The 14,393-nt window shown below is 52.9% G+C and overlaps 1 protein-coding gene across 2 annotated transcripts in view; it reads right to left on the bottom strand.

The window, feature by feature from the left end:
* Positions 1-14: 14 nt before the first annotated feature.
* nhsl1b (NHS-like 1b) overlaps positions 15-14,393 on the bottom strand; it is a 67,440-nt gene continuing 53,061 nt past the window's right edge. Inside the window, exons 3-9 of one of the 2 annotated variants that reach the window (XM_061811503.1) lie at positions 13,766-13,918; positions 12,230-12,363; positions 11,214-11,376; positions 10,458-10,589; positions 6,233-9,091; positions 5,220-5,340; positions 15-1,537 (exon numbers count right to left, since the gene is read on the bottom strand). In XM_061811503.1, the coding sequence (XP_061667487.1) occupies positions 1,000-1,537; positions 5,220-5,340; positions 6,233-9,091; positions 10,458-10,589; positions 11,214-11,376; positions 12,230-12,363; positions 13,766-13,918 (4,100 nt within the window). In that variant the 3' untranslated portion in view covers positions 15-999. The remainder of the gene's footprint in view (positions 1,538-5,219; positions 5,341-6,232; positions 9,092-10,457; positions 10,590-11,213; positions 11,377-12,229; positions 12,364-13,765; positions 13,919-14,393) is intronic. The other variant, XM_061811504.1, reaches the window with a different exon arrangement.

The raw sequence follows: 14,393 nt of genomic DNA, 5'->3' as shown, positions 1-14,393 counted from the left end.
ACAAAACAGTCCAGTTCTGACTTAAAACATTAATTTTCTATTTATTTACATACATAATATAAAAAGTGTGTCAGGATAAACTTTGAAGGGTCAACAACAGCTCACATTCGAGTAAAGTTTTTTTTTTTTTTTTGGTAACCACCCCGACCAAAAAGAACGGTTGTGAAACTATTTTTTTACAAACAAACGGACACAAAGGGTGAAGGATGAATACGACACGCAGTGCAACTGAAGAAAATATTTATGAGCCAACCGGAACGGAAACGAGCGAATGTTGGGCGCGTTCGGAAAGTCACGACGGGCCTCCGGTGCCGAATCTGCGGGTCGTTTTGAGCGAGTCCACTTATTACGTCACACCTTCTGTGTATTTGAACGTGTGAAAAAACATTTGCGGGCATGAAATGAGTCGAAAATCCCGTATGTATTGTATGTACGCGTGCCTTGAAGAGGCGGGGGTGGGCGGGGCATGTGAAATCAAAGACTCGTAATAATGTTTACTAAACGGCCGCAAAGCGCGTCAGCGACCGCGGCCCTCCGAGAGCATCGCGGGAAGCACAAAAGTTGAATTTGTTCTCAATTCACTCGCACGCCGAATCAGTTTTCTCATCAAAATGTAGTAAAATGCCATCAATAACGTCCTTTTTTTTTTAAATGAACAAAAAGTATTTTGTAAAACTTGGATGCAAAGAAAAGTGCATTTCCTCTGTTTGCGTTGAGAGCCGAACGCGCGTCGGTGGCTCTGCCCCAAAATCTCGAAAGTTGAGTTTGCAGGCAAAGCTCCAAAAATGAGATTTTACGGGGGGAGACTGAATATCGCTAATTAGTAAGTACATTTCTTTCGGTTTGTCCCGTTAGGTGCAAAAGTGACTTTCCGAACATTTGTGACGGCTTAAAGTCAAATACAGAATCAAAGGTAAAATTGTAACATCCCCCCCCCCCTCCCCCCAACCCTGAAAAATGAAACTCCCCCCCCCTCAAGCCCCCGTCTGGGCGCGGTCCTCAAATCCCGCCGTCGTCCGCTAAAGTGCCGTTGGCGTCGGCGTACTCGCCGTCGCGCTCGCAGATGACGGTCATGGGGCTGCTGAGGATGCGACACCTCGCGTTGTATTTACTGCTGGCGGCCGAAGGGGGCGTACGCGAGCGGCCGTACCTGAAGGCGGAGGACGTCGGCGGCGACAGGGCGAGCGCCTCGTAGCGACGCCACTCGTCCGCCGCCCGCTTACCTCGGGGGCTGCGCGGCGGGGACGGAGGGTCCGGCGAGGCGCACTCGGAGCGCGTCCGTTGCGAGCGGGGGTCCGTGGAGCGCAGCATCTCGGCGGCGGACATCCGGAAGCTGCTCTCCGAGCGGCTTCCCTTCTTTAGGAGCAGCGCCTTGAAGGTGTCGCTGCTGGTGGACGACTTGCGCAGCTGCCGCTGGATGGGGCCCGACGGGCGGGACGACCCGCAGGGGGGCGTCGCGGGGGGAGACGGCGAGTGACTCCCCGACCGGGACTTGTCCTCATCCGACTCTTTGCGACCCAAGACCTTCCGCTTGGACCTGCGGACGGCGAAGACGAGCCATAAGGTTAGCCTGTTAGCGCTTACAAAATGTCCTTTCAAGCTTTTCTGTTTCCAACGCGATAAACAAATTAAGAGTTTGTCATCCTTCACCGTGTATTGCGGTTCCCTTTTAGGGGTTGAGCGCTTTGTAAGATTTGTCTGCCGCACAACAAACCCCAGCTATTGGGAACCAGTCCGGACCCCAAACGGCTTGATTTGATAGACCAGAATATCCAGTTTGGCATCACTTTACACTCAGAAAACGTCTGCAATGTGCCCAACTAATCCTGTGCATCCACACAAGTGCACATCCAAGGTAAAGTTATTGTGGTTATCTCGTCGCATGTGGCCTACCGTTGCGAGTTGGAGCGACTTGTAATCCATAACAGGTGGTTTGGATAGAGGGGGATTTGAAAAAAGCAGCTAGCTGCCGTTAGCGCTACACGAATCGTCCAGCGACCTCGTGATGACAAACACAAAAAGGGTTTTGCTATTTGGAACCAGAGCTCGGAAGATGCTGCTTCACGTAACGGACTACAAATCGTGTCAGTTGTCTACTTCCTCGTCACAAACGTACACTTGTTTGCCGTTCCTCTGAAGGCAGCGAAGGGGAAGTAGCTAAATTAGCCCGAGACAGGTGGAACGGTGGCCTCACAGTACTGAGAACCAGGGTTCAAATCCCGGCCCTTTGCACGTTCACCCCAACAACATGCAACAACAATAATTGGACACTCTGAGTGTGATCTGTGTGCCTTGCAATTGGCTGGCAACCAGTTCAGGGTGTACCCCGCCTCCCGTACTCCCTTGTGAGGATAAGCGGCTCAGAAAATGGATGGCTGAGTAGCTCAAGACATTATCGGATCACGCGCACAATATCCAGATTGCCGTCGCGTCGCCTTAGCGAGCCGAGCGTGGCCGACCTACTTGTCGTCGGACGCTCCCCCCCCCCCCCCAAATAAGATTACACGGCAATCACGTCGGCCGTCGTGCAACGCGGGATTAAGCGCTCGCGGCCAATCGGCCTTATTAATGTCAGCGGGTCTCGGAGGCAGCGGACGACTAATTATATGTGGCGAGTTAAAAAAAAAAAAAAAATAATAATAATTAAATGGTTGGTTAAATAGTTCCATTTCACATCTAAATTAAGTTAAAATGTCAAAAAAAACGAAAGATATTTAACATGTACAGCTAAATTAATATATTCCATGAGTTGATTTATTGTAATGTAAATATGTACATATTACATACAACATTTTCTTTTTTTCAAGATGGCTTTTTTTTTTTAAATTAATTTACCGCATATAACGAGTAAAACTTTCTAAAATCAAAACAACATTTTCATAATTTGATGAAATGATTCATTGATTTATTGCAAACATTAAAATTTCCAATATATATTTTTGACCATTTTAAGGACAATGTGGAATTAATTGATTGTAGATAAAAAAAAACCTAAATGATCCATTTGAAATTTTGAAAATATTGTAAAAAATGGTTACGAATGACCATATTTTTGAAGACCGCTAATCATATTTGTTCCAACCTCTTCAGTATGACTGACCTCGTCCGAGTCTTTTCAAAATGCCGGTTTTGCCGTCCCCCCCCCCCCAAACAACAAATTCCGTTTGCGCCGCAAAAGGGAGGAGGAACCGAGGCCGCAGCGGGACCAAATCCGTAATCCTCAGATTAGATCTCCGCAGAGCGAGCCAGCCAACGCGTCCAAAGCGCAATATGGGCCCGTGGCCTACATCGGACCTGGCGCCGGCAGTACCTCCTCTCCTCGCCACGCGGGACCACGCAGGGGACATAAACGGAGCGTTGCTATTTTTCCCGTGTCCTCTTTTAAGGTGTGACAACACCAAGCAAAATGGGATGGCGCCACATTCACTGACTATTATTATATCATCTGCCATCGCCTTTACTGTAATCTGTCATTTTATTCTCCCAACGCTTTCCTTCAAATGACCGCTGAAACGTTTCATTGCAAAATCGCGTGATTACATAAAAGTCCGGTTTTGAAAGTGGTCAGAACTCGAAACGCGTTGGCTGCTCCCGTCGGCCTTAACTTTCCAATGTTTGCATTTTATTAAAAGTGAAGACAATTTGAGATCTGGGGCCACATGAAATCATATGGCTGGCCCCAGCACTAATAACGTGTCATGTGACCACAGCGGGGCCATGTGATAGGATTTCAAATTCTCCGTGAATATGCTCATAACTCAAGTCACTCTATAGTAACAACGCCACATAAATGCTACTCGGGAGCCGATCTATGGCGTTTGCCATGATGTGTTAGCATTGAATATGCTTCCATTTTTTTATGTTTCATTTGACAGTACTTTTACTGAATTTTTGTTTTGGGATTTTACAATGAAGTCGAGCTAACCGCCACCATTCAGAGCTCCGATTTCAAATATTTACTCTCACGTCAAAAAGATGTCAGCGGCGTCGCTTGCATCTCGAGTCGACGACAACGATGTGGGACGCGCGCGCATGATGAACGCGTGCGTGCGCGCGCGCATCCTCGACACAAATTCCCTGCGATGAAAGGCCGAGCTGTTTACAGACGAGTCGACTTGCGGGCGGACACGCGAGTATGAAAAATAAAGTGGCGCCGCATGACAAATTGATGTGCCCCCCGCCCCCCTCTCGTTGCGCCCCTCCCCCTTTGAAGAGAATACACAATGTATGTCAAAGAGAGAGAGAGAGAGAGAGAATACAATACACACAAGCTGCTTTCTGTCACTCGCTCTCTTTCTCTCTTTCTCTCTCTCTCTCTCGTGGCCCGCAACCCAGATGAAGCCCGCCGAGCGTCAGCCGGAATGAAACTGGCGTCGTCTCCGGGTCCGGGAATTGAACGTTTACAGTACGTACGTGTGCCGGACGGCGAGGAGGTGGCGACTCGGGCCAAACGGCGACCGTGCCCGAGGACGACGGGCTGACACGACGACCGAATCGATGCTGCTCGGGATGCGCACCGGAGGAGTTTCACGGTAGTTTAGACGCAAGAAACGGAACACAAAGACGATCCCACTTTGAAACTCATCTGCATAAATGCTTTATACTGCCCCCGGTGGCGCGGTTGCACACGACAGAAGCGGTTCCGTTTTCCAACATCCAAGCCGCTTATCCCCACAAGGGTCGCGGGGGGTGCTCGAGCCTATCCCAGCTAAGACTTAAGAAGAATGCAAAAGGTTGTAATTATGTTATTACTGCAGTATAATACGATGTTCCTTATGAAAAAACACATTGATCGTTGCATTTACATTGATTAGGATTTGAGATACTCGCGTCTTGAGTTACAAGTGTGCCCTTGGAACAATTTAACTCTTGTCCAAACGCAGCGCGGTCTAAAATTTAAAAACTGCAACTGCCGAAATGCAAATCTTAAACTTGTGAAAACTGCACAACTGCACTTTTTTCCCCCCTACATTTTCATAGAAAGACTTATTTTGATGTACGAGTTGTTCTTTTAACAATCTTACCACACAAATTCATACTAGTTCTATAAGCAGATTTTTTTTTCCCCCCACTTCGAAAAGGCATTTTGTGCCTAAAATAAGCAAAAAAAAAAAAAAAAAGACTGCAAGTGACAAGCATTCATTATGCATCTTGTTGAAGAATTTATGGCAAAACGACCTCGGCCATCATAAACGAAAACGCGGCCGTCGGGCTCGTACCTGTGGATGGCGGCAAAAAGGTCCTCGGTGGTCCGTGCGGCGGCGGGAGTCGGGGTGACCATGCCGAGCGTCCGCCGGGTCCCGTTGGGCGACTGGTCCGGGTTTGGGTCGAACACGTCACCTGCCGAGCGCACGCGCACATGCCGAGTTACGCGACGACGTCGTCGTCGTCGTCGTCTTCCCAACGCGCCCGAGCTGCCGGTTGCCTGCCAGCCAGCGCTGGCTTTACACGCCCCTCATCCTCGTCATCCCCTCCCTCCCTCCCTCCCTGTGATGCCACAGAGCCCCCCCATCGCTGCTACCATACAAAGCTTCCCCTCCGGGCTGCTAAACCACAGCGGGGACAGAGAAGGCAGGACCCGCCCCCAAACTAAAACCTCTCACATCTTCAACTGTGTGTGCGTGCCTTTGAATTTTTTTTTTTTTTTTAATTTTATTTTCTAAACCCCAGAATTTCCACTTTTATGGTTCTCCGCTCAAAATTTAAGAACAAACCAAAAAAAAATGCAGCGGGGAGGGGCGAATGCGGGTGCTGAACCGCAAGTGTGCCGAGGTCCAGGTGCGACTCATACCCCAAGCGGTTTACAGGCGGCCTCTAGTGGGGAAAAACCCACTTAAATTCAACTCCGATACGGTAAATGCGGAAATGGGAGCGCCGGGTTGAAAAGTTCAGCGGATTCAAAAACGTGAGGAATGAGGCCGACACGGACAACCGATTTGGGGCCGAGGGCCGGGGATGAGTCTCTCCGAGCTGATTGAAGGCGCCCACTACAGCGCCGGAGGGGAACAGCAATGTGGGGGGTGGGGGAGAGAAGAGCGCTGCCGATAAGCGGCGCCGTCCCCCGCTCGACTTCTTCAAGCTCACAAGCTGCCGGCTTGAAGCGTTTTGACGGGCCGAAGAAATTTCACGGCCGTCCCGCGTTCAGGCTTCCAGCAAACGAGCTTAAACTAACGAGTCCGTCCGTCGCTATCGGCGCTTCGGTTGCAGTTTGAGAGAAATTGTAAAGACAAACCTGCGTCGTTGTCGTCGTCCTCCTTGGAGCTGACGGAGTCCGGCGTGCTCGTGCCGTCCTCGTCCTCGCGGGCGTCTCGGTTGCGGAAGGGTTCCCGGTCTGAGCCCGGCGGGGGCGTGTGAGACTCATCCCGAATTTCTGCGGACGTCTCACAACTTTCTTCCTCTTCGCTCTCGTCTCCGTCGCGTTTTTGTGATCCGGGCGCCGCGTCCGTGTCTTCGGACGGAGACGGGAACGCCTGGACCGGCTGAAGGTTCAGGGGCAATTTGGGTTTCTTGGCGACGACGGGTCGCATCTGTTTGATGGGGGGGTTGCTGTCGCCCGGCAACACTTCCGGCCTCTCTTCTATTTCCTTCGGAAGAACGCAGCTCTTCCGTCCTTCGGGTTTTCCGACGATAACGCGACAATCGGGGGCATCACGGGCGATGCTGCGGTCCAACGACAACTCCTCCAGCAGCTTGGACACTGGCCACGGAGCAGAATCCTCTTGGTGCCCCGAGTCGGGTTCCCCCTGGGGATGAGAATTCTCCGAGTCCGTCCGTCGGACCGAGCGCAGCTGAACGCTCTGCAGGGCGAACGGCGTGATCGAGAGCGCCGGTGACTTTGTGGGACTGTCCGGTACCGCGGGCGCCATCCTGAAGGGGGACGGCGAGGAAGAGAAGGAGATGGAAGAAGGCGGCGGAGACACCGTGAGGGACACGGGAGGAGGCGGCGGCGGCGGCGGCGGACTGAAGCTGCCGTTGGGGGACGTGCCGGAGTGGAACAGCGTTTCCGGCGAGGGCGGCATCGGGAACTCCGGGGAGCTGGAACACCCCGGGGGCGGGCTCCACATTTGCGGCGGCTGAGCGGGAGCGAAAGGCGGCGTTGCGTCGAGGGGGGTGCTCGGAGCTGAGGACGAGGACTGGGGGGGAGGCCCGGAGCTCTTGAGCGAGTCCGACGTGTTGGAGGAGAGGGAGGTGGAGGAGGAGGAGGACACGGACATGGACGAATGCAAAGAGGATTTCCTCTCCGGGACTTTGGGCCTGGGGCGGCCGCCCGAGGGGGACGCCGACCTGATCCCGGAGGGGACCGGAGTCCCGGCGGTGGGGGTGTTGGACTGGCTCGAGTAGCCGCTGGAGGGCGAAGTGAGTCTGTGGACTCGTTCCGGGGAGGACGTCGCGGCTTTTACAGCCGCGTTCTCCTCCTGAACCTCGTTCCGGCGCTCTCCCGACTGAGGTCCGGTCGACGGCCCTTCGGCGGTTTGAGCCGCGGGGGTCTGCGCGCTCTGCTCGCCGTGGTTCCGAGGGTACTCCGCGTAGAAGCCCCACGAGTCGGCGTAGTCGGATCGCAGGCTGCTGGTGTCGCTGTTGGCGGGGGTCACGTGGCACAGCGAGTACGCGTTGGACACGCCGTTGGCGCCGGCGGCCAGCGACGTCGCCGAGCTCCCGACGCTGACGCTGCTCCGACTGCGCGGCCGCAGCACCCAAGGGTCGTCGTAGTCGCTGCTGGGACTGTGGGAGGGCGACGACGGCGAGGCGCCCTGACCTCTGCCGGGCTTCAGCCCGAGCTGGAGACTCTGCTGCAGGGAGGCGATCAGACACTCGTTCAGCGTACCGTTGTCCGAGTCGCCCGCGCCGACGCCTCCGAGGGGCTTCTTGGGTCCGGGCTTCCTCTGAAGGGAGTCTGTGCGGGTTGGGGGCGGCGGGGGCTTTTTGGACTTGAGCAGGGAAATGCTCCGGGACAGAGACCGATCGCCGTACTCGTCCCGACCGGCCGTCTCCCGGCACTCGTACATGCTGTGTCTTGTCGTCCGTCCGCCCGCCGCTCCGTGGCTGCGCGACCGCAGGCCCGAGTCCAGGTGCATGGAGGTGTAATAGCCGTCGTTGTCCTGGGAGTAGAGCGAGCTCGAATCGGTGGTGGTCCTGGATGAAGCCTCCAGGCTGGTGTACAGCTGGTTGATGGGCGTAGAGTGGCTGGAGGTCAGAGTCCGGTGCGGGCCCGGCAGGTTTTCCGGCGTGTCGTAGATCCAGTGCTCCTCCGTCTGACACGAGGGGGGCGTGGGCGCCCAGGTGCTGTCATCTGAGCATCTCGACTCGCCGGCGGGCACGGCCGCCGCTCGACTGCCCTCCGGAGGGACGCGGGCGGGCGTGGAAGCGGTTTCTGCCGGACAGGCTTTGAGAGGCCGAACCGTCGGGTAGGCGGAGGAGGGCGAGCGGGATCGCTGCCCGGAGGCGCTGAGAGCGATGATTTCCGAAGAACCCGACAGTGTGGCGTTGGGGATGAGCGACGTGGAATAGGTGGCGTGCGGCGACACCACTCGGGCCGGACCGTTCCCCCAATCGCTGGACTGCGTCCGCCGCACCTCCTGGGACCTGGGCCGGGGCAGGGTGTGCGTCCTCGGAGCGGTCCTCACGTGGACCGCCGTGTCGTCGGCCCGGAGCTTTCCGATCTGCCTCCGCGGGGCGCGGCGGTCTTCCGACTCCATCTCCGACTTGATGGGCGTGCTGCTGCAGATGGGGTCCGCGCTGAGCGAAACTCTGACGCCTTGGCGTGGCAGACTATTGAAGCGGGTCGGGTCCCCGTTACGCTGACGGGGCAGCGTCAGGACGGCGGAGCCGTCGCCCCCGTGGACGGGGATGCTTCCGGTGGGGGAGGAGGCGGAAATTCCAGCCATCTGGGCCGCGATTCCCTGGCCTCTCTGAGCGCGGATTCTCCTCACGGACGGCGGGACGACCTTCACTTCCTCCGTCTGGCAGCCGGAATCTCGGGTGCGGGAGCGCCGGAGCGTGGAATTGAGGCTCCCCGCCCGGCCCAGCGTGGAGTACTGCCCCGGGACGAACATGGAATGGGGTCGCGGATCTCTGCCGAGTCCTTGCGAAGCTGCCGGAAGAACAAGACAACAATCGGTATTGGGGAAATTCCTGAATACCGTCAACCCCCGTTTACTGCGGCGGACGGAATTTTGGGAAATCTACAATCTAGAGATCACACACAAAGACAAAAATTGAACCAGTAGAAAATATTTAACAATCTGCGGTGAGGCCCCCGCCCGGAATTGGAGAATCGCGACAAAGCCAGAAAAGACTTCGTTCCACCACCGGTGCCAAGTCGCTAATTAATTAGAATCACTGCAAAGTCTGATGCGTTAACGACTTCTGGTTTTGCTCGTTCCGCAGGGAAAGGAAATGAGAAGGGACAGATTTGGATTCTTAATAAGTTTAGCTTTCATTGAATAGTCAACAAACCGTCCGTCAGCGCGCCACGCAGGCCGGAAGTCAAAATAGGGAGGACGCTCGTGTCGGGTCAAACTGGGAGCGGAAAACGAAGTCTCGCTGCGAGGACGGCAGTCACGCGACCGGGGGAAAATCCAGCCGCGTTTGGGCCGGTGTGCGTCGAGCGGGTCAAGTCACGTGACCGGGAAGAACACCAACATACGGACGGAAGGGTTCGAATCTGGCGAGGAGGATTGTTTTGCCACTTCATCTGCACTTTGCCATATGAAATTCTGTTAGTCGGAGAACATCAGGCAGCCAGTGACTGAGAATCATTCATTAATTTATAGCCGGAGGAGTTGGCGAGAACAGACGAAGTCCCGCAGCACTCGAGAACATTGTTTTCCCCAAGAAAAAAAAAAAACAATAAAATGTGACAGCGGTCCACCAACCATCTTTATGGTGCGCCTCTATGCGTTTATTGATTTATGCACGTGTTGAGATCAAATGTTCACCGCAAGGCACGTAGAAACAAAGAACCGTTCGCCCTCACATTCACACCTGCGGACAATTAATTTTGGGTCCTCAATGAACCTGGCATGGATGCTTCCGGGATTTGGGAGAAAAGCCACTCAAGCGAGCACAGTGAGAACGTGCAAACTCCACACAGGCGGAATCGGGATTTGAACCCCGGCAGGAGTTCTAACCAGTTGCTCACCGTGAATGTTAAAAGTATATTTTTTTTTTTAACCCCTAACCATAACCCATCTAAGTAACTGACAAGTCCCAAACAACCGTCGCACGGAACGTTCCGGTTGAATGAAATCAACCAACGCTTCGTCCACTAGAAAGAGGAAAAAGTCGAGCATATTAAATCAGATTAGACGGAAGGAAGGGATTAACTGTGGGGAAAAAAACGACGCCAGTCTGTAATCATCAGTGAGAATGCAAGACATGAATTCCTCCAAACATTTCGGCATGTATGCAGGCGGACTGCAACCAGCAGAGGGCAGCATTCCCACAGTGAAACCTACCTAGCTCCAGGCTGTCGTCGGAGGGCCGCCCCGTTATCGTCTTTCTGCGTTTGGGCTTCTTGGGCCGGCGGGTAACCGTGTCGGCGTTAACCAGGGAGCGCCGGACGCTCGCCTGGCGGTCAAACACGGAGCCTGGTAGTTGGCGGGCGTGCAGGAGGGGAGGCGAGGTGCGCACATGCGAGACAAGATGGGGATGGGGATGGGGGCACACGGCACACGGTTAGAAGGGGTGGCTTGGCATGCGGGGATAAAGTCTGCTTATCTTCAGGCAAACGTGCGTGGAACAAAAATAAAAGTAAAGCATTTTTCTCTGGGAACGATGAACGTGAGGAGGCCACCAGACCGCCGAGAGGAGATGTTGCCTTTTTTTTTTTTTTGATTTTAAACAGTACAAATGACATTTTTGCTGCAGCAAATTGCGCTTTATGTTAAGTGAGATATGAAAACATGCACGGGGAAGATGAAAACACAACAACTTACTTAAGAAATGGTTGTTTGTTGTCAAAGGGAAGAAAAAACTATTCATTTGTTAGTATTTGGATTAGTGGATCTTTGATTTAGTATTTTTAATATTAGTGGATTATTAGCCGTTACAACTTTTTAATAGCACCGTGTAAGCATTGTCATCTTTAAAATTATTTGGATGCTAGATTGCACTCTTGGTAGTTTTCATTTTGGAAAGGATTTAGCAATTTTTCTACGTTTCTATTGTTATGATTCTGTGAGAATGAATTTGCTTTTTTTTGTCAATCATACCCGTGACGTTGATGGGGACGATGTCGGTGGGCACGGACTGCGCCATCAGCCTCATCCTCTCCTCCGGGGTGGGCAGCGCGGGGGCTCGGGTGGCGTCGGCCTCGTCGCCGGGCGCCCGCGTCCGGGATCGATCGTCGTCCTCCTCCTCCGCCGACGCCAGGGACTGGCGGACCGAGACGGGAACACGCCAACAACACGTCAGCGTCATTAACTCCTTCGCCGCCGAGGACATTTACGTGAAAAGCGCGTCCAGCGTTTTATCCCGGCGAGCCGGAAGGTGCTGCTGCTGTTTAGCTAAGCAAAGAAATTTCGGCCATCATTGATCAATGCAAAGCAAATTATTTTCCATTCCAGTTTTTTCAAATCTCGTTGCTGTCCAAATACGGTCAATTTCACATTTATTCAACAAATCGACACTTTTACCCCATCACAAATTGTCGTCAGTTCTTTTTGGGCAATTTGAGTTGGAAAAATTTGGAAACAAATCCTCGAACTCTCTCGAAGGCTTCGCATTCTGAAAAGCGTTGTGAAGCTCCGCCTCTTCCCTCGCGTTATGACGACGCCTCCAAGATTGAAAGTCTGGGTGCTTTTTTTATTAACAGCGAAATGAGTAGGTTGGATACGTCTCTCGGAAAATTGATTGTGGTCATTCTTTGGGGAAAGTTTATAGCAAATTATTCACTTTTTTTGTGAATAATGCACTTTTGAGGAGGCGTTGCGCTTGACACGCGAGCGTTGGGACTAGCGGTTAGCACGTCCGGGGTGGGAAACGTGTTCGACCCGTCCGAGTGGAGGTTTTCTCCAGATTCTCGGGATACGACCCACATTCCGAAACGTGCACGCTCCGCTCCGAGTGACATAATTTCTCTTAAATGGTAATTGGGTAGAAATCCCAGTTGCAACCACAAGGGGGGAGGCAAGCACTGTTCCAGGGAGTCTTCATTGAACGAGATGGCCGAGAGCCTTTTTCCCAAACAGATTTCATCCGCGTTTGTACTTTGTACACGGACAATCACCTTTTTCTCATCATCGTCATCGTCGTCGTCGTCGTCGCACAAGCTGCTGCCGGACGGCGCCGTGTCGGAGAAGACGGGCCCCTGCGAGTAGTACTGCGAGCTGCGGAAGCCGTCTTTTCTCAACTTGTCACATTCTGCGTGGGAGACAAGTCACCGGGAACGTTTTACGGGGCAACACGTCGCACGTTTCCTCAGTCATTCCGGTCAAATGCAGCTGCAAAGACGGATCCTTCATGTACGTTAGATGAATGGCTGCTGCTCAGCAAAAAAAAAAAAAAAAAAAATGTTTGTCTTTCAAAATACAAGACAAATGAGTTTTAATTGGTACTGAAATGGTGGGTGAAAGAAATGAGGAAAAACATCCATGGTGTTCAAAAAAAATATATTTTTTATCCAAGAAATTAATGTAGGGCCTACATTTGTCATTTTTATTTTACACAGAAAAAAAAATTATATATATATAAAAAAAATAAAAAATCACAGAACAATCCCAAATACACATTCTTTTCCTCATAAAAAAAATATATTTTTTAACTTTCATATTTAGTAATAATAGGCTAAGCAGTACAGTAAATGTGGAGTGATATGACAAAAAATATGTACAGTATATGAGCTTTGCACATTACATTTGCCCTTTTGACCACGTAGGATGACGCCAATGTACTTTCATATTTGTATTATTTCACACACAGCAGCGTCGAATGCGTGTTTTAGCAATTTGCGTGCAGCCCCCCCCCCCCCCCCCCCCCTGTGATGAGATGGCGTGTGCGTGTGACACGACGTGGGAGCAGATCGCAGATGTGTGTTCAACCAGAAGCCTGTCAGACATCCCCGCTTACTCTGCCCCCCCCCCCAGAGGGTTTTTATCTCACTTTTCCGAGTGACGTCCGACTGCGCCAGTCCTCAATGAACAAAATCCAAAGTGTACGTGCGTGACTAATGTGAGCGCTTCACGTGGGCGTGAGCGCTTCACGCGTCAGACGCTCCCAGCGAGGCGGAAGAAGAACTTTGCCACGATGACGACGACGTCGGATGGCGCAAATGAGCAACGAGTGACTTGTTGGCTTTTTGCTAGTTTAGGGCTTGCGATTGACGAGCCGGGCCAAAGGTTCAAATCCCCTCGTGCTGATTTTGGGGGCAAGGGTGTGGCCCCTCCCCCAATGCTGCCCCGCTGTGGCATACTTGTGCTTTATGAGTGCCTCAAAGCACATCAATCAATAACTCATCAACTCGTCGCGGGGCGACGTGCCCGGGAAGTTGCGCAACGCCCGCGACTGCGTCAATATCATCCATCGACGCGGCTCCTCCGCTTCCGATAATTCGGAACGAGTCGACGGACATTTGGAGCGGAGGAAATCCAGTCTGGGTTCTTAAACGCCTCACGCGGGCTTCCATTCTGATGATGTTTCCGCGGCAAATTCAACGTTAAACCCCGCCCCGCAGCTGTCGGTACCTGACATACATGACGAGCGAGGGGCGAGAGGGCCCGCGTCGGCGGGTCCGAGGCCACGTCTGGGTGCCAATGTGACCCCTTACCTCGCAGGGCGCTCTTCAGGTTGACTTTGGCCTGCCGGTGCAGATCCTCCACGCAGGGGGGCCTGCTGCCCGGCAGGAAGACGTTCTCCTGCTGGTGCCACGGCGCCTTGTAGTGGACCGTCCACTTGTTCTCCTCGTCCAGGTTGGACACGGCTGTCGGGACAAAACGCAGCAAGCGCCGTCAGAAATCCGCCATGCAACACCTTAATCCCGAAAAAAAAAAAGAAAAAAAAAAGCTGCGTTTGTGTGAGCGGGAAGCGGAGAACGACGCTTTTTATCTGAGACGTCACACCCACAAGCCGGACCAAAGTAGGGTTCCCCAAACTGGATGCGCCAGTTTGGGGAGCTACTTTACGTGAATAAATAAATCAATAAAAATGGTCCCAGAACGGCACCCTGGGCAAACGATTCTCGAGCTGGCTCAGCCGACCGCCGGTTGGCTTGCAAGATCCAAACAACAAAAACAACAACACTTTGCTCTCGGGTTCCATTCAAGGAGTCAACGACGGAAAACCAGACCTAACCATACGCAGAGCATTCGGGGGGGGGGGGGGGGGCGCACCATTAACTCCATCGGGGGAACCGAATTTGAACCTGGAACACAACCTTTGTGTGTGTGTGTCAGGGG

Source organism: Syngnathoides biaculeatus, chromosome 23, assembly GCF_019802595.1.
Source record: "Syngnathoides biaculeatus isolate LvHL_M chromosome 23, ASM1980259v1, whole genome shotgun sequence".
Classification (NCBI taxonomy): Eukaryota; Metazoa; Chordata; class Actinopteri; order Syngnathiformes; family Syngnathidae; genus Syngnathoides; species Syngnathoides biaculeatus.
Note: the sequence above shows the minus strand (reverse complement) of the source record. Positions and strands in the feature narration are given on the sequence as shown.